The sequence below is a fragment of the Astatotilapia calliptera genome, chromosome 11 (genome assembly GCF_964374335.1).
Source record: "Astatotilapia calliptera chromosome 11, fAstCal68.1, whole genome shotgun sequence".
NCBI lineage: Eukaryota > Metazoa > Chordata > Actinopteri > Cichliformes > Cichlidae > Astatotilapia > Astatotilapia calliptera.
In genome coordinates this window covers 24,341,799-24,361,661 of record NC_137432.1, presented here as the reverse complement: position 1 = coordinate 24,361,661, position 19,863 = coordinate 24,341,799, and the positions used below count along the sequence as shown (strand labels likewise).

At 39.8% G+C, this 19,863-nt stretch overlaps 1 protein-coding gene across 8 annotated transcripts; it reads left to right on the top strand.

Annotated features, from left to right (window-relative positions):
- Positions 1 to 1,503: 1,503 nt before the first annotated feature.
- Positions 1,504 to 19,110, top strand: epn1a (epsin 1a). Of its 8 annotated transcripts, none has more exons than XM_026184835.2 (15): positions 1,537 to 1,611; positions 2,352 to 2,401; positions 2,559 to 2,604; positions 6,004 to 6,164; positions 6,443 to 6,544; positions 6,920 to 7,078; positions 8,405 to 8,533; positions 8,862 to 8,982; positions 9,087 to 9,244; positions 9,411 to 9,482; positions 10,675 to 10,758; positions 11,989 to 12,268; positions 12,904 to 13,068; positions 13,304 to 13,546; positions 17,079 to 19,110. In XM_026184835.2, the coding sequence occupies exons 5-15, from the start codon at positions 6,476 to 6,478 to the stop codon at positions 17,543 to 17,545; spliced, it is 1,947 nt and encodes a 648-aa protein (XP_026040620.1). In that variant the 5' UTR covers positions 1,537 to 1,611; positions 2,352 to 2,401; positions 2,559 to 2,604; positions 6,004 to 6,164; positions 6,443 to 6,475; the 3' UTR covers positions 17,546 to 19,110. The 8 variants fall into 8 exon arrangements, with proteins under 8 accessions (XP_026040619.1, XP_026040624.1, XP_080164488.1 ...); XM_026184836.2 differs by having other exon boundaries at positions 1,575 to 1,839; XM_026184834.2 differs by lacking the exon at positions 2,352 to 2,401 and having other exon boundaries at positions 1,504 to 1,611.
- The last annotated feature ends 753 nt before the right edge of the window (positions 19,111 to 19,863 follow it).

The window sequence follows — 19,863 nt, the reverse complement described above, 5'->3', positions numbered from 1 at the left end:
ATAAAATGCATTTTTTAAATGATGGTTTGGTTTATTAAGGGCAAAAAAAGCTATCCAAACCTATCTGCCCCTATGTGAAAAAAATTATTGCCCCTTAAAGCTAAGGGTTGGGCCACCCTTGGCAGGAAGAACTGCAATCAGTCATTTTCAATAACCGGCAATGAATCTTTCACATCACTGTAGAAGAATTTTGGACCATTTATCGTCTCAGAATTGTTTTAAGTCAGCCACAGTAGAGGGGTTTTCAAGCATGAATGAATTGTTTATGGTCAGGTCAAAGCATCTCGATGTGATTTAAATCTGGACTTTGTCTAGGCCACTCTAAAACCTTTATTTTCTTGCGTCAGAGGTAGGCTTGCTGGTGTGTTTCGGAGCTTTGTCCTGGTGCATAACCCAAATTCACTTTGAGTTTCAGGGTATAAATTAATGGCTGGATGTTCTCCTTCAGGATTTTCTGGTAGAGAGCAGAATTCATGGTTCCATCAATTATGGCGAGTCGCCCAGGCCCTGAACCAGAAAAGCAGCCCCAGACCATCACATTAAAACGACCATGTTTGAATGATGGTATGATGTTCTTTTATGAAATGCTTTGTTAGTTTTACTTCTTTTGTGACATCTTGAGTGAGTCATTAATGTGCTCTTAGACTAATTTTGGTTGGCTGACCACTCCTGGAAAGCTTCACCACTATTCCACTTTTTTTTTTCCATTTGTAGATAATGGCTCTCACCATGGTTCACTGGAGTCCCAAAGTCTTAGAAATGGCTTTGTAACTCTTTCCAGACTGATTGATGTTGATGACTGTGTTTCTCAGCTATTTCTTTAGGTTGTGGTGTGAAGCTTTCCTTTTTGGGATCTTTTAGCCTATTTCACTTGGTCAGACAGGAACGATTTAAGTGATTTCTCGAATCAACAGGCTGGCAATAATCAGTCCTGGAGACAGCTAAAGAAACTGAACTGTGCTTTCTAAAAAAAATGTTGTTCACATTAATTAACAGTTCCTTTACTGAGGAGGGGCCAGCTAGGTTTGGATTACCCTAATGAATGAAATCATCATTTAAAAACTGCATTTTGTGTTTCTTTGGGTAATCTTTGTCTAATATTAAACCTCCTATCACAATGTAAAAATATAAAATCAGGGGCAAGTTCTCCATTTTCTTGCCAATAGTAAAACGAGTTCCTCATCTAGGATTTTTAAAAATGAAACCAGAGAGACACCTTGTATAGTATCAAACAGTTTTCTTTTCTATTAGCCACACAAAATCTTTTTTTTTTTAATCTCTGAGAAGTCTGGAAAACGTGGAACAAACGTCTCCCAAATCAAAAATAATGACAAAAAAGAGGATGTGAGTTCTTCCCTTTGACACAAAATGAATATTAAAGAGGAAATTTATCTCAGATGTAAAAACGTACCCCGTATTACGTATTAAACGGTAATAAACAATCATTTCGATGTCTCTTTATTTGAGACTTTCATTTCATCTCAATTAATAATTCATGAGTCTCCTACTACCATCACAGGAAAACAAAGCTACAGGGGGTGCGGTCTTTCCTGTAGGCGAGAACGGAAGCGGAAATTCGGCCATCTCCTCGTACATTCAAGCTACAGCAGGGTCAGTAGACATTTATTTTAGATATTTATTGTGCCGGGTTGTCAGCCTTTTTCGACTCTTGAATGCGTGTATTCAGTAGTGTCCCAAAGCAGGACGTGAAGCTGGAGCTCATACGGTCTGTCAGTCATGTAGCGAACTAGCAACAGCTAACTGCTACCAGGCTAGCTGGCTAATGTGTCCGAACAGCAACAGCAGCAAAGTGATTTCTTTTATCAGTCAAAGTGGCAGGTAACCTTCACCTTTTTATCGATTTTGGGGTAATTCAGCGCTGGGACAGGAGCGACTCGTTCTGTTTAGTTACCCCGCTTTTTTGTGCCTAACTAAACCCCTCCGTGCACCTGTTAGTACTACACCCAGACTTTTTGATAGCAAAGTGATCGCAAACAGTTTCGATTAGCTTAGCTGGGAATAAGAGAGTTTGGTGCTCAGCTTTAGTCGATAAATTAAGCCTCTACGACATAAAAATGTTCGCTTAATACCCGTGTGTGCCATTTTACAGCGGGCATTATCGTTTGCTTGCAGCTAGAAAAACGTTAGATGACAGTTTGGTTGCTAACATGTCATTTAGTTAGCCTGCTATCTTAATAGGTGTGACAGGGAGCTCAGCATCTGCCTGGCAGGGTCGTTAACGTTATCTGGGTGGGGGTCACGTCTTCGGGAGGCTGTGCAGTGTTAGCTGGATATGAGTGATAGGAGGAATAAATCAGTTAACACTTATGCCTGCTTTTCGCCTTTTTTAGTTGGCTTCAACCATACAATCCATCCTTCATATAGAGCAGCTTCCTGTGACGTGAGTTATGAGTAAATAAACGCTACAGCAGATCGTTTATCGCTTGTTCTGTATGTGATATAAGTGAGAGATCTGTGTATTTTTGGCGCTTGAGGCTGATAAAGTGTGTACTGTAGTGCTTCTGATGAAACTTTGTGGGGGATCTTTTTCCCTTCAGTGTGGCTTCAGACTGACGATATCCGAGAAGAGGAGCTATATAAAAGGTATGTTATGTCACTTATCATGGTTATCACGGATTAGCTGGCGTGTCTGAACTTTGGCACTGGGCTTCAGGAGTCTCTGAACTGACTTTTGCAATGGTTGCTTTCTGTTCAGTTATGCAACATGCTCTCATGTTTATCTGACCTACAAATCTGAACCCCTTATAGCTGTCAGGCTCATGTAAAACACTTAATGATCTTTGGAACGGTTATGTTTTTCATATAGTATCCAAACTAAAGGCTTTAAGTTTGTGCCATTTAAAATCCATTTAAAATGTGTAATCCAATGGTTTTCACACAGCTGAAATGGTGTGAATGACAGTTTTAGCTGTGTGGTCAGATGAAGGCATTTTTGAACGTGACACTGGGGCCAAACCATCCTAAATCATCCAATTGTTAAGAACATTTTCTGCTCAACCTTGTCCGATGTGCCTGTCTTTTTTTGTACATTTTCACTGCATTTTTAATATTCTTTGTATATTTTAAACCTAACCTGAGTCATACAGGGCAGTAGGTCTTGAAAATTAAGAACGTGCATGTATTTAACAAAATTTTCTCAGTTGAAACTCTGGAAACTATAAATTTACTATATTTGGATTATGAATTAACTAAGAATTTCATGTCAAAACAATATTCTACACATTTCATTTTGTGTAATTGTGAAATAAAATTATATATCACTCAGAAATTATTAATAGTTGGCTTTTGCAATGTGATTTTTTTTTAAATTTTTTTTTTTTATCAGTATGTGAATAAACATGGGAATTTACAAGATGGCTTTCATTTTCCCCCTCCATATTTTAGTTAGAAAATACTCTGTATTTGTCTGAAATTACAGATCCCGATTCATCATTTGATATAGTAAATTTCAGGTATTTATCTTTAATATTTGCTGAGGTATGCTCATTCAAACATGGTCCCAAATTTCAAAGTGTAAGCTAGAGAAGTATTTCATATATTAATATAAATCCAAACTTTGGACCATCTCATTTTTAGGGATATCTGCGATGTTCGAGCAGAAGGCCCACTTTGTTTTGTGATGGAATGACCCAGCAGTTTTCAAACTTTAAACCAGTGTTTATATCTGCAGAAACTAGCCTTTATGTCAGCTAAAATGGTGTGAATGACTGTTTTAGCTGTTGTGTCAGATGAAAGCACTTTTAAGTGTGACACCTACAATTTTTTTTTTTTAATTTTTTTTTGGTCTCCAGTAAGCTCCACAAACATGCAACTTAGTAGTCGGAGTTTCTCTCAAGATCTGGTTTTCAGGTGTGTCTTGCTTGTGTGGCACAGCGTTCACATTTGTTAATACCTTACAGAAAATAAAGGCCTATTAACATCCCAGTCCAGCTGAAGCTATAAAAAAGTATATTTTTTTGTATTTTTTTTTTCCTCCTAACAGTTCTTGATCTTGAAGTGGTTGTATGTGTTTTTCTCTATACAAAAAAGTGATCAGTTTTACCACTGTGCAAATTTGATCCTCCTCACTCTCAATCAGGTCATTTCATGTCAACTAATGTAGTACATTTGAATTTCATTGGTTACTTCTTGTGCAGTTACAGTAATCATTTTTTTTTATCCAGCCACACTATTTGGGAACCACTGGTTTAAACATTGTCAGCAGGTTGATTTATTACTGCAAGTTACAACTTATTTTAATAAGTAACAAGCAGTCAGAGCTAAAATCTTATTTTTCTTTCGTTCTTTAACTAATCTCAAGTTTGTAACCAGCATGCTGTTTGTAGAAGTCAGTTTCTTTACTTTATTGGTTCAGTATGAAGAAGGATCTGCTTGAATCTGGAGAAATGGAAAGAGCGGCAATGTTTCTTGCCAGTGCTGGTTTGCCACCTGGGGGAAGGTCCTCATACAGTGGGTGGGGAAAATTTGATATTTATTATATTATAAAGGAAAGACAATGTGCTTCCTTTATTTTGATCTGTTTTATTGCCTTTATTCAGTTAGATCCATAAGTGTTTTGAGAGTGATAGTTTTTGTAATTTTGCCTCTGTTCACATCAGAAAAGTGTAGCTAGCCCCTTCAGTGCTTCTGTCGGTGTCCAAATACTTATGGACCTGACTGTATTTTTGTGGCACAAGCTGAGGTAGCATCTGTTACGCAAGGAAAATGCAGATTGTGGCAGTGAGAGCTTGCATCTGGTCAGCAACAGTGTTTCAACCTGATGCGTGAGCAATCGGATACTAAAAAAAGCTCAGCAGGTAGTGAGGGATGTGCTGTTGATCCACAAAAATCATTCTGCGTGCCTTTTTTCTTTCTCCATCAGCAAACAGAATAAGTCCATGGTTTTTTGTTTTTTTTTCTTAGACCAAATTCAGGAACTGTCAGTGGTGTTGCAAAACAGAAACTATACGTTATTGCACCATAAGGTTTCCCACACTTGTGGGTATCAATCTCTTCGAATTAAAATACTCATTTAAAATCCGTCTCAAGTTTATAGTTTGTTTTAACCATGCGTGTCATTTTCTTGACATCCATACGTGACTCTGTCTCTGATTAGTGTCAGCACTGGTTGATGATATGTTGTTTTTAATAATCCGTGGTTCTGCTCTTGAGGCCTGCAAATATGGGTTCAAGATTAAAGTTTGTGGCAGTGTAATGATTAGAGTACCTGAAGTTAAGTAAACGGATCCCTTCTAAAATATTTATCTTAGTGCAACTCTTGTATAAATTTAGTCTGGTGTGAAGCTGGAAGTTGCCTAGATGTTTAGATGTGAAAACTAAATTATTGACTTTGTTAAGGAATCAAGGTTGAGGAGCCAAAATGGTTTGCCTGAAAGTGTGAACGCCATCTTTTTCTGTAAAATCGCATCCAGTTAAATTCACTGCTACATTTCTGTCATAAATTTACTTTGTTTTCATTCACGCTTTCTTGCTCTTTTTACTGATTACTTTTATTTTTTGCTTCTAAAGATGGAATTTAACATTGTCAGTAAACATTATTTATCAGTTTGGCCTGGGGTAAATCTTCAAAGAAGATGTAAAGAAGAGAAAACAGACTTTAAAACTCACTGAATAATTATTTATAGTTAGATTGTAATGTTTCTCTTCACTTGACAAGTAAATAAAAAGACAACCTGTATTAGCTTTCAGTCAGATGGTCATATTTAAAATGACTGCATTCCTATTTTTAAGCTGTTTGCTCTAATAAGAGAAAAAGCTTGTAACTGATAAGTTGTGTCTCTGTGAAGCATGTGTGGATCAGCAACAGATCATGTGATATTTGTTGCTGAATATCTCCTTTGTCCTTTTGTTTTTTAAAATTTTTATAAATGGTTTCTTTAGCTTTAGTGACAGATTAAGTTTAAGGCTGCTTGCTGTGCTGTAGCAGAAGTATCCAAGTCACAATGCATTTACACTTACATTAATCTCAATCCTGCTCCCTAGTTTTCATCCCCCTTAGTCTGTGGTTTTGGGACCCAATGTTGCCACGGGAAGAAACAGACAAACCGAGACAAAGCACTCCATGAATGAGTGGCAGCCAAGATAGAGGAACGGCAATATACCAAGAGGAGAGACCCTTTTCCTGCATCAGTCTTGTGTAACAGGTGTGCATGATATTGTCTTTATTCCTCGTTTGATGCTGATTTGGGTTACCAATGCCATCTTCCACTCACTGATTGTTCTTCTTAAAGTCTGCTGCTCTTTCTTTCAGACTCTTGTATACGCACACTTCCTTACGAGTATTTCAAGTCTTCATCGTCTTTCTTGCTGGTTGTTTTATTGGTTGTAAGTCTTGTTGATTTGTGTGCGCTGGAAATAAACTTGTATTATTTGTATTGTACTAACTATACTTTACATTTCGTCTTGCCCATCTGCTGTTCAGATTTCAACAGAGCTCAGTGGCCAGACCGTTGCCATGTCGACCTCATCGCTACGGCGACAAGTAAAGAACATCGTCCACAACTATTCAGAGGCTGAAATCAAGGTTGTCTCTTGGCTTCTTAGCTGGCTTTTCTTCTTCTGTTTCATTTTCTGCACACATTCCCATTTTGTATCTAGGACTTAAGTGTAGCAAATGCATCTCTGCCACACAGATGATGAGATTATGCGGATTCCGATAATCTAATATTTCTTTGGAGAACCTCCTCACTCTTCCCCTTGTTATGTAGAGAATGAGCTAATCTAATCATATCGTACCCATTCATTATTCTCTGCAGCTTGTGATCTGATTGAATTTATTTTGTTACTCAGAACACTGTGCACCAACATGTCACAAAGTAATGTCTGAAATAATTCCCATCTCAGTCGGTTTGAGTGGAATAATTAATGGTTTATCCCTTTTGTGTGTTCTTGTGTCCAGGTTAGGGAGGCAACGTCGAATGACCCATGGGGCCCCAGCAGCTCCCTTATGTCAGAGATCGCTGATCTTACCTACAATGTCGTGGCCTTCTCGGAAATCATGAGCATGGTGTGGAAGCGCCTCAATGACCACGGCAAGAATTGGAGACATGTGTACAAGGTTTGTGAGTCCAGAAGTGAAGTTGGGGAATAACAATACAGATTAAACACAAGACCGTAAACACAATGGGAAAACTCCAAAATATAGCATATCATTATCTCATTATTTCATCCAAAGGAAATAAAGCATGCTACTTAAATTGTGAATATTTAAAAGTAAGTTGTTTGGAACAGTTCATCAGATATCTGGTTTAATAAAAAGGGCGAATCTGGGACTTTGCAGTGTGCAACCTTTTTTTTTTTTTCTGCATATTTCTGTCTTTTTGCTTAACCGAGAGACCCAAAATGTTCCTGCAAGTATTATTTTCATACTAATCTCGTGGTATTTACACACACAGAGCACCACTGTGACTATTGGTTGACATAGTATTTATGCCACCCCTCCTTCATTAGGTGCCTTGGTAAAAGCTGACAGTGGCGAACGCAGCCTTTTTGAAATGTGTAAAAATATGGCACAATTCTTACAGACCTTTGGAAGGAAAGTGCCTCAATTATAGGAGAATTCATAGTCACAATTATTGTATTAAATAGTAAGATTACAATTAATTTTTGGTTTTGCAAAAATCGACTGACTAAACGTAAAAGAAGAATGATGTCTTTTATACAAGTGTATTTCCATTAACTTTAATTCAACTGAAAAACTAAATAAAGAAATAAATGTGAACCAAACTAAATCTGCTGCCTGGCTGGAAGTAAATGTGGACTTTTATATAGAGGTTACAGTAAAGGAAAGGAATGTCCAAAACAGAGTGCAGCATAATAATCTTTCTATCAGAATCAGCTTGTGTTAATAAGTCGTGGAAACCGAAATTAAGGTTCACCTAATTGCACAGCCATAGTCTTTAAAAAACTGCTTGGTAGACACATCACCCTTAGATGTTTTGTAGTTTCAGTGTCTGCAAGTGCGCTGCTTGGGTCCAAGCAACAAAAAGTCTCCCATCAGACATTTTGCTTGAAGCTGTGTGCAGTTCTGTTTTCTTTTCTTTTTCTTTTTTCTTTTTTTATGACTGCGCAGGTTTGTTTACAGGACATTACCAAAGAGTGCACTACCTATGTGCCCTTTAAAAAAAGTTTTCCAGGAATAACTACTTATCCGCAATGTTTGAGTGTCTGCAGCAGGGAATAATTGCCACCTAAAAAGGTTTGGGGCTTTGGATGGGAATCCATGGCGTAGTTATGTCTGTAGTACAGAGATGGTCAGTAATTATGTGCGGGATTTAAAAACCGAAAGCTCAAATATTTGTTTTTATTTTTGTGTGTAAGATGTTTATTTTCTTTTTGGGAATTTTTGTATTTGAAAATTTACAGTTCTCTCCATTTTCTCTAGGCTATGACTCTTATGGAGTACCTGATCAAAACTGGTTCAGAACGTGTTGCCCAGCAGTGCCGAGAGAACATTTACGCAGTCCAGACCCTCAAGGATTTCCAGTACATAGACCGAGATGGCAAAGACCAGGTACACAGACACACCCATGCATTCAAAGCTGAATGGAAAGGAGAAGTCAGTGGTGATTAAAGTCCACGTTTGTGGAATGCAGGCGCACTCTGTAAAACGTCCTTGACTAAACTACAAGCAGCATGTTTGACTAGGTGTCTCTGACCTGTTGTGCAACTACACAAAGCCAGCCATAAGTTTTATTGGTTGTTGATAAATGAGCTTTGCTTGAGTTAAAACATTTTTTAAATCAATACAGTATGCTGTGTAAGTAACTGCTTTTATACTTGATTTTGTATCTGTTTTATGTTATGTATTAAATTAACAGTGGTTCGCTTTGTTTTTCCAGGGTGTGAATGTTCGAGAGAAAGCCAAACAGTTGGTGACGCTGTTAAAAGATGAAGAGAGACTAAGAGAGGAGAGGATCCACGCCCTGAAAACCAAAGAGAAGATGGCACAGACCTCCAGTGGTGAGACACCTACTCTAAGTAGTTAACAGACTGATCCAGTGGTCACAGTTGCAGTATTTATAAGAGGGTTTGGTCCCTTCTGTGCATATTTATCTCCACTTTAGCCTCCTCAGCCCCCTCAGCACCCAGCCTGGGGGGCAGCCTGTCGCTGGGCTCACACTCTGGGGGTGCTGATAGTGAGCAGGCTTGGCCACAGAGCTCTGGAGAAGAAGATCTGCAGCTCCAGCTGGCTTTGGCTATGAGTAAAGAAGAGGCAGAGCAGGTAACACCAAGTAGACCTGTTGAGCTAAGCTTACTGGTCCTTTACTTCAGATAAGTTTGCAGTCAGTCTAATGTACACGTCACTTATGTACACAAAGGCTTTACAAATATTGTACATGCAGCACACCTAGCTTTGCTCTCACCATTTAACCCCTGAACTCCCCCAGAATAGCACGGACCCTCTGGAGGATGCAGAGCTCCGCTATGCACTCACACTCAGCAAAGAGATTCACCAACAGGTCAGGGGCAGAGAGTGTGTCCAGCTGGCTGGAGAGCCAGTCATCAACTATCTGTCTTTCTGTCAAATGGAATTTCTCAAGCAAATGTCAAGTATTGATCGATCAAGAAAAAATGAATTAATGCTCGTATTTGCAGTAATCCTGTTGCAGTAATTCAGTTTAAAAAGTCGCATCCTAAGAGGCGCTTTTCAGAACCTCATCAAGATGTGTTAAAACTGCAAGAAAAACGTGCACCTAACAAATTAATCATCTGCCATCTAGAATTTGCATGTCACTTGCAAATATTTGCCATAATTTATTAACAATGAGTGGCTTGCAAGTATTGATTATTCTTTCTTTCTCATTGCCGTCTCTGATAGCATGCACTTAACCCTAGTCTTGATTTGAAACATTTCTTTCCTAACCTCTAACACCCTCCTGCTGTTGTAACTTCCTGTTTCTGTGTTTACTGAGTGCTAACCTTGTTTGTCTGCATCAAGTGTTTGCAGTCCTGCACTTACTGTAAAACTAGACTAGTTTAGCCTTTCAGATTTAATGTTAATGTTGCTTACTGGCATTAAAGACGATCTGTTGTCTTGCAGATAAGTCTGTGTTATGCTGTCAGTCCTCAGTGAAATGTGTTAGAATAAAGGTGGCAATAGGCAGGATCTTAAGTTGATGTTCAAGATCTCCATCTGAGCTGAAATTAATTGTTATTGATTTCATATAAAAGGCTTTCTATTTCTACTATAAAAGTTTTGTCCTTCAGGTGATAAAGAAGCTCTGCTGTGCGCAGCTACCGAACTGATACCATTGTTGGTGCAGGCAGTTAAAACCCACACAGCAGTTGGAGTATTCACCATGGCAGCATTTGATAGCAAACAAACGAACCACAGCTGCTTTTGCACCTGTATCCTCCCTCTCAGGAGCCGTTTTGCCTACCCATGTCTAAGACATCTTCCTGCCACCGTCTTCAGTTTTAGGATGCCGCGTGACAGCGCTTGTAATCTAAATTGTGTTAAGCTGTGTAAAAATTACAAGCTCTTCACACACATTGTGTGAACAGCCTTATCTTTTGCCTTTGAATCATGATTAAAGGTTAGGGTTTCCTCTTTCGCTCATACTGACCTTCAGTGTGGATTTAATGAATCTGTGCCTGTGGTGCGTTTTTGGAGTTTGCTGATGGATATAATTGTGTGTTTGTGATTGGCAGGAGGAGCGGCTGCGCAGAGGTGATGACCTGAGACTGCAGATGGCTATTGAGGAGAGCAAGAGGGAGAAACCAAAACCAGAAGAGGTGGGTGTTTTTGTTTTGTTTTAATGAATATAGATAAGCTGCATTGGATCATCTGCTTTACTTGGGTCTGTGTGTGTCTCCATGAGTAAATTCAGCTTTGTTAGCTGTGTGTCTGATTAACAAAGTGTGACTTGACTTGAAGTGAAAACTTTCAGATACTAAAGGTGTTGGTAAAATACAGATGGACTGTTCAGCAAAAAGAAAAAAGCAGATGGTACGTGAAAGCATTATCAGGTGTCTTATTTGACTTCATGTGTAAGCAGTGTTGCTAAGGATTCAAATTTGCATGAAGCTTGGAAACACACAATGTTTTCATTGTACTGGGGAGACACATTGTGCTCCATAAAACGCACAGTGCGTAGATTTTATCATGACTGATGCAATAATCCGCTCGTTCGTAAGAAAGCTTTGGGTCCAAAGCTACTCCTCAGTGTTACACAACCCTTCAGGTCTTTCAAGTTTCAGAGCTTAAGACACATTAATCATTCTCTGAAATGTGAGATACCTTTGTGCTTTCATTCAGTTTTTTTCTCCTCTACAGTAATAAAAATCAGTTCAGCCGTTGCCAGAATTTTCTACCAAAAAGGCATCTTTGTTGAGACTGCAGATGGTCTTCAAAGCATAACTAACAGCTATTATTATTTTTAATAATAAATTAATTAATATTTCTAATTTTCAATTTTCTCCTTTATCAGAACACTATTATCTAACCTCAGAATGTCACCTGAGGTTCTACTCCCCTGATCCTTGGTTCATACAAGCCAACATTTGAGATTATCCCAATTTTATTCATGTAAAATAGTTGCTTAAAAAGACCAAACACACATAAGAAAAATGGAAGCCTCTGCAAAAACAATGGAGAGGAAGAAGGCCTTTAACCGCCCACACAGTGAGCAGTTTGGTTAAGGCTTACTTCCCTAAACTATTTGGAAAACTAAACTTTTGAAACAAAGATTGAAATCACTTTCATTTAAGTCCCAACTCAAGTAATAAATAATTTTAAAAATGTGCAAAAAACAGCGAAAGAAAAGTTGGTGCTGACAGAGGAGAGATGCCAACAATTCTCCTTCTGTGGTTTTACATCTCATCAGCACTATTGATGAATGCCCGAGAGAGAGAACAGGCTAATAAGACTGATAGAAAATGATAAATGTGCTGGCATAGTGAACCGTGTGTAATGATGTCCATCAGCTGTGCAAGCATTAATTCATTAAATGTTCTCTTGTACAGAGCGCTCTGATGGAGCTGAGTGCTGTGGACCCCTGGGGGACCCCTGCTGCTCCTGTCGTGAGCTCCGCCGGGCCCTCACCTCTACCCACAGTTTCTGCCTCTGCCGCCTCGGGCCCGTGGGGCACAGCCACCACAGATCCATGGGGGGTAGCATCACCCACATCCCCTACAAGCTCTGATCCTTGGGGTGGGGGAGCTCCGCCTGTTATAGCTCCTCCTCCAGATCCATGGGGTGAATCATCCAACAAAGTAAACAACGTCGACCCCTGGGGAAGCTCAGGTAAGGATCTTCGACCCGTGGTCATGTTTGACCTCTGTCGGCAGTCAGGTGGGTGGGACTGTACTTGTTGCTGGTGATTAAAACAGAACCTTGTCTCTGTGGGTGAAAGAGGATGTGGAGACTTTTTCTCCCCTTCACTCCACGGTTGCATTTCCCCTCATACATGTCACCATGCTGTCATAGCTGATCTTTTCATCCGTCTATACATGCTTTCTCTTTGTAGTGATGAAAGCAAGCATGCCATTCCCCCTCTGTGTCTAAACCAGGGATTTTTATCCTCTTGTTTTTACTCAGGACTGACTGTGGCTGTCTCAACCAGAGCTTTCTCTTCTCTTGCCCTCTGTATGCCTTTTTCAGTTATTTATCTATTATTTATTTATTTATTTTTTAAATGTATAAGGTTGCTTCTTATCTCTCCTTTACCTCCGATAAGTTTCAGATTATCTTTAGGAGTAAGTAATGTGGCTGTCAGTTGCATCAGTCCTCCTGGAAAGTTAACAATGGAGAGGTTGAGGAGAGAGAAACACCTCTGTTGTTGCCCAGCCCAGCTTCCTGTCCCCGCCTTATTGTGAGTTTTACCTGTAAGGTGTTGTGTTAACCCTCCCCTCCCTTGCGTGTCCTTCCCTCCCCTGTAGCTGTGACCCCCCCCAGTGCTGACCCCTGGGGTCCTCCATTGCCTCCCAGCACTTCCTCCTCCGGGGGGCCAGTAGACCCCTGGGCAAAGGACGGGCCTGTCCCTGCCTCTGACCCCATCACCTCTGACATCTGGAGTGGCTCCGCCAAACACACTAACGGCACAGGTACATTGACACTTAAAACTACGTGAACTCTCACATGCTCGGGTTCTGGCGCAAAATTGTAAACAGAATTGACATATTTTGCACACAAATTTCCAAATGCATGCACTCAGCAGCTGTCCTGTCTAACATTTCATCCTCCTTTGTGTGAGTATGTACTCGGATATTGTTTTTTGCTGTTATGAGTGCGTTTTTAAGAGTCTGATTTACTCTTTCTGCTCCTCATTACCTCGCTTAGGAGATCCAGAGCAACTAGGATCTTCAGGAGCAGGCGCTGACAGCACAGGCTCACCGGTACCCTTTGACCTGTCCTCTCTTGGTTCTTCACTTCCTGTTCGGAAGACTCCCGAGTCCTTCCTGGGCCCCAACGCAGCACTGGTGGATCTCGATTCTCTGGTGCCGTCTAAACCCAAACCCAAACAGCCACCGCCTCCCTCTATCTCGTCCTCATCAGCACACAACCCCTTCCTTCAGAACACAGGTTAGTTACAGCTGAACTTCATGAGCTCGACGTTTTGTGTCCAGAAAGACAAATTCAGTCTCGCTGAATTCCTGTGACTCGTATTTAGGGAGAGCCTGGAATATTCATGAATTTCTGTAAGCATTTATATGAAAATGACTGACATTAACATGAAACTGCTGTGTAATGGGGCTTTGCAAACTTTAGGGGCGTACCTTTTATCAGCCTATGGAAGCATTTACAGAAATTGAAAAAGGAAAGAAAATCATTGAGTTAATAAATCAGTAGAAAATATATAACTTATTTGTTTAAATGTAAAATTAAAATTTGAGTAACTGTAAAAGTAAAATGTAAGAGCAAATGTTTGCGTTTCCACCTTTATTTTGTGGGACTGAAACAAAATATGAGTATTTTATTTGAAAGATGAAAAATGAATTTAAAACATGCTTGTCAGGGAAATAAAAACAAAATGAAGATGTAAAATGATTATCACAGTGGTTTCTGATTAATTTGGTCGATCAGTTTACTAATTCAGCTCCCGTCTCTTCATTTTTATTTATTTATTTTTTTTGCATTTGCCTCACTTTCATGCACATGTCACAATATCATAATATCTGATCAACATGCAGAAACCAGGCTGAAGTCCAAAATATTGTTTTGCTTTTTTGTTTGCTAAAATTTTAAAACTTCTAGGTTAACATGGCGAAAATTGATTTAATCTTCTCTGCGAGATTTTAACTCGGAGATGTCAAACTGTCTCCATTCTTTTATTCATTATTGTGGTTTACAAATAACGTTTGTGGCATTTTCTGATTCGATAACGAGAAACTTCTTCTTAATCACAATCCACACATCGTTACCGACCAAACACAGACAATAATGGCAAAAAACACAGAAGTTTCAGAATGAACTGCTCTTTTAGAAAGTGCAATGTATTAAAAATTAATTCCATAAAACGTCTGTTAGCAAAGCAAAGACAAAACGCAACCCTTTTAATTGTATGTGCGTGCCATATTCACATTTAGTTAGTTTTTTTTTTTTTTAAAGAAAACATTTTCTTAATTGCAAAAAATATATAATAATCTCAAATACTGTGAAAGATCATTGCATATATATCTTAATATATCTGGCTATGTGAACTAAGCCAGTAAAAATGTATCTTTACTATGTCTTAAAGGCTTTCTGATGTTAATAAGGATGATGTTATGATATAGACCAGGGGTAGGCAACCTTTCTGATGATGTGTGCCGTCTAAACTTTCCTCAGAAGTCAATGTGCCAAATGATTGCATTAGCAATAAATTTAATAACGCTCTATATTAACAGTTTCACACTATATAGAACCACTTTGTAAAATTATATTTGTTTGTAGATGTTGGCAGCTATCAGCGAATAGTTATCAGCTATTTTGAAACAAAAAACAGACACTTTTTATCCATAACAAGAACTTCATAACAGCAAATGAACTGTACAACAGAAATGCAAATGCTATTTATGGTCTCCTCACAACAATGATAAGAAAAATTAACTGGGCCAATATGGCATGTTTGTTAATGCAGAGACACACATGTTAATGTGATTTCTGGTCTCCCACTCAGAGACACAGGTCTCCGAGTGTCCAGCATTCAGACGGCTACCTGAGGACACTATTCGTGTGAGAGAAAATCTGCTCACACAGATACAGTATGTAGAGCCAAAATCTGTCAATAAGACCTCTGCAATGTTCTGAAGACAGTTAAACCTGTCAGGTAGTGATGTCCAGCAGGTGAAAATGCAAGTTCCATGAACACGCACAGCTGTGGATTCCAGCTGCGTTCGTAGTTCTGCAAACTTTGACCCCCACAGAGTCAAGCTTTCCAGTTCAATCAGCTGCATTTCAATGTTGCATTAACTCAGCCAGTTAATGCGAGACAAATCCAGCTGCTCATTAAAGCTTTCTGGTTTGATCAGAAAAGAAAACATTGGTCCATACACCTGAAAGTCCAGAAAACCTATTGTGAATTCTGTCTCAAGTCTACGGAGGTAGCCATGTATTTCCATGGTGCTGATGCTGCGCTGAGCAGACAGCTCCTGAAGCTTTTGAAGTGTCAGAATGTGGAAAGCTAGCAACGTCCCTCTCACCGGTAGGCTACGTTATTTTTAGCCAATTACAAGTTGAATCTGGTAGTTGGGGTTGTTAGCTAAGATACCATCAATAAGAAGCGGCACAACTACTGTGTCTATGTGAGCTAATTTGCGATGTGCACCACTGGCCCGGCCATTTATTTGAATGCACCTTCTCAGATTAATTCACTGCATGTCGTGCCCAGGGCTGGACTGGGACAAAAAACAAACGAGAGAAAAGCTGATCACTGATCAGTTTCATGATTGGAGTAGCAACAGGAGAGGGAAGGGGAGAGAATGAGAGAAGAGGCAGCTGTGCAGCGTATAGACCCAGAATAACTCCAGCTTTGTGTCTTTACGGGACAAACTTTGTTTCTTTTTAGCTCCATATGAAACGTGTAATATTTTCTCTGAATACGAGACGATTCTGTTTTTCTCTACTAACTAACCTTATGAATAAAATAAAGTTCACTATCAGTAACATCATAGCACCCACCCAGCTGTATAGAAACTCAGTCATGCTAGCTAGTACGCAGTATGAGTTATTGTAACTGACGGTAAAAAGTAAGCCCAACGAAAATAAACTACACCTAAACTTGGTTTATATCTGACCCAGATAGACTGCAGGTCATAACTTCTTATCGGAAGTTCAGTTCACCTGACACTCGGACCGGCGGCCGCCTCGGGTCTCTCCTCCTCCTGCTTCCCCTTTCGCTCATCCACCTGCTGGCCTCTGTGGATCCTCTGCCACAGCAACCACCAAACAACTGAGTTATTTTTACACATCGGCCAGCATCTGGCCAATCCACCACCATTCATTGTTTATGCTGTTACAAAAAAATAATAATAATCGGCCCATAAAAATGAAAAATTACCATTGACCCATCAAGCAAATGTCCGGTATCCCGATGGCCAGTCCACTTATGGCCATGCCATCAGTTAACCCAGCTGGCAAGCGTGCCCAGGGTTGCCGACCCCTGGTATAGACGTTAATTAATATTAACAATAATTCACTGACCAACCTAACAACCCTCGGGTCAGTTTAATGGCTCATGAAAAAAACTTTTATTTTTTATTTTTTTTAAATATTAATGCAATCTAAATAATATTTTTTTTTATATCTTTTCACTTTCAATCTGAAAAATGTTATGAAAGCCTTGTAATGAATATGGTCTAGTACACCCCTGCCCCCCTTTAGACTCATTCTGTCTGCTGCAAGTTGTTCCTTCCATGTAAAATATGACAGCTGCCGTCAGCCTTTAGAAAGCTGTATTTGTAATTTAACCATTCTGATATCAGACTACGTTAACAGATCGTCTGCATGTTTAATACAACTCCACAGCCTCCAGCTCCACATTAAACTGTGCCAATGTTAATAATAACATTAAATTAAAAATGTGTTAGACGAGTGAACTTTGATTTATCCCGTGTACGTGTTTCTTCTGTCCCAGGTTCATCTCCTGCTACTGGCATGGCAGTGACTCCGGGCAGTACCATTTCCAGTAGGGGGGTTTCTCCAACACCTGCATCATCCAACCCTTTTGGGGTGGCTCCTCCTATGACCTCCATCTCACCTCAGCCCTCCTCACTCGGCCTTAGCGGCCTCCGCACCAGTCCTGTGCCTCCCAATCCCATGCTGGGCATGGTGCAACCAGGAATGGGCATGGTGCCAATGAGTATGGGAATGGGGGCTCCGGGAATGGGCCTGGGCATGATGCAGCCCAGCCCCATGAGCATGCCGTACAGCGGGCTCTCCCCAATGGCACCCCCAGGCTCAGGTCTGATGGGAACCGGAGTCGCACCACCTCCTCAGCTGATTTTGGGTGGGCCCACAGGACCAGGAGGGGTGATGGGTGCTGGAGGATCAGTGGGAGGTGGAGGAACGACGGGCACAAGCACCAACCCATTTCTTCTTTGAGGAAGTGTCACCACTACTTGGCTCACCTTTCAGCCTCCTCTGTCATACCTGCTGCCCCCTTCAGTCACCCCCCCCCCTCACCAATGCAATTTGTGTCCAAAAAGAAAAATGTCTACATCTCTATATTTAAAGAAAACAAACAAACGAAAAAAAACGAAATCAAAAAAATGTTTCATCTTTTCCTTTTTTGAAAGCATTATTTCATTTCAGAATAATTATTTCGTTTATTTAGTCCTTTCATTTCACGGGTTATTTTACGGGTGGGAAATAGAGATCTATTTATTTTGTTTTAATTCTGTTCTGTATCGTACTTCATGTATTTGTTTTTGTTTTTCATTTTTGGTCCTTTCAGTCCTGTCTTGAAATGAAGGTAAGTCTGTGATACCTCGAGGCTTTTTCAGTAGTGTCTCTATTCTAACATTACTGCACTGGGAGAGAGGGAGGATGAGGAGACAGCCACTAACAAACTGGACAAAGAAACTGTTGTACCTGCCTCTTCCTCTTCTCTCCCTCTAGGATGAAGACAAACACTGAATCACTGAAATGAAACGAGTCCATGAAGAGCTATTTTTAATGAACTGTAGACTGAGATACGGGCTGAACAACCTGCATTAACATTTCAGGCACAATGTGGTCAAATTGTTTCACTTTTAATTTAATGGTAAATGTAATTTATTTTTTCCAACTTTTTGGGAACAAATAAACAAGGAGGATTGTGTGATGATGCCATCTAGATCAAATGCCTTTTCCCCCCCCTTTTTTCCCTATTCTGCTTCTTCCTGGTTACTGTAGAAAACCTAAAGAGCTCTGACATCTGTGATCCAATGGGGGGAGGGAGGGAGTGATGTTCGTTGAAAGAGTGTGTGTGTGTGTGTGTGTGTGTGTGTGGGTGGCAAAGTGCGAATGAGAACACAAATGCTCATTTTTGAGTGTGCAAGTACGCAATTGTTCAAATGTTCATGTCTTTGTATGTGTCTGTCTCCATTTTTTTTTTTCCCCCCCGTGTCCGATCTCATTTCAGTGACTCAGAAAGGAAGAATCCACATTGATTATTTTTGCTTTTGGAAGTTGTAATAATAAGATGTAATGTGGGGATTTCAAATGAGGTGTTGTAAGGGTCACCTTTGTTTTTTTGTTTTGTTTTTTCCCTGCCAATCATATTTCACACTCTTCTTTTCAGTAATTAAAAGCAGTTTTTCTTAATCACACATTTCATATGGGATTCCTGGCATGCAGGTGTCCTAGAGCAGCACTGTCCTTGTGTTTCATCCCCCTTTCCTTTGGAGAGGGACGGCAACTGATGCTTCTTTAAAAATAAGAAATAAACAAAAGACAATTATTTCAGCAAATGGAAGGAGATAAAACTGGGACTCGACAATATGCTTTTCATGCTGTTCTTTTAATTTAGTTTGATGAATTTATTGTTATTTTATATCAACAAGAAGAATATCTCTTTTATCGGGTAAGGTGGAATTTTGTGTGGTGTTGACTGTGAACATTCACATTTGAAAAGTAAAATGGAAAAAAATCAGAAGAAATTTATGAAATAAAACAAAAACACGAAATGTCTTTTGCTTTTTCGTTCTTCCAATGTGACTAAAATCTTGTTTCATTATTTGAGTAGGAAGATGGGAAATGAGTGCATTAATGCATGTAAGGTGAACTAGCAAACACCGTCGTAGTTACATGCGGCTGTCTTCTTGTTTGATGGCAGATACTCCCTTCACCCTGGCCAAAAAGGCTAAAATGACCAAAGAAAAAGTGGAAAACAGTTAAACATGAGAGGTTTTTGGACAAAGTTTGTTTTTTCCATTGTTTAAGCACTGCTTCCAGCCAAGAGTGATGCCATAAATCCCCTATAGCTGCAGAAAAGGCTAACATTGTTATCTTTTTACAAAAAAACAGCTGAACATGACAGGTTTTTGGACAAAGTGTGTGTTCTCCATTCTTTAAGCACTGGTTTAAGCACCGGCGTTTCAAAAGTACCGGTTTGGTACTGGTATCGGATAAAACCTAAACCATACCCATCCCTATTCTTGGATGGATCAGCTGAAGTCATGTATCTCTGTGTCAGGTCTTTGCTGGATTTTCGCCTGTTTTTTAAGGATATGACTTTTCAGATACCATCCATCATCCACCATTTTTTAGGCTTGCTACTTCTTTCTTTTGTCCAGTTTCCTCAGATTTCTTTAAGAACACACCATGCCAAGTAGTAAAATAGCTCTGTGACTAGGGATGGGTACCGGTATTCGGTGCCATGATGGCACCAGTTCTGACATAAACGGTACTAGTAGTAACCAGACCGAAAAGCAGCGCAC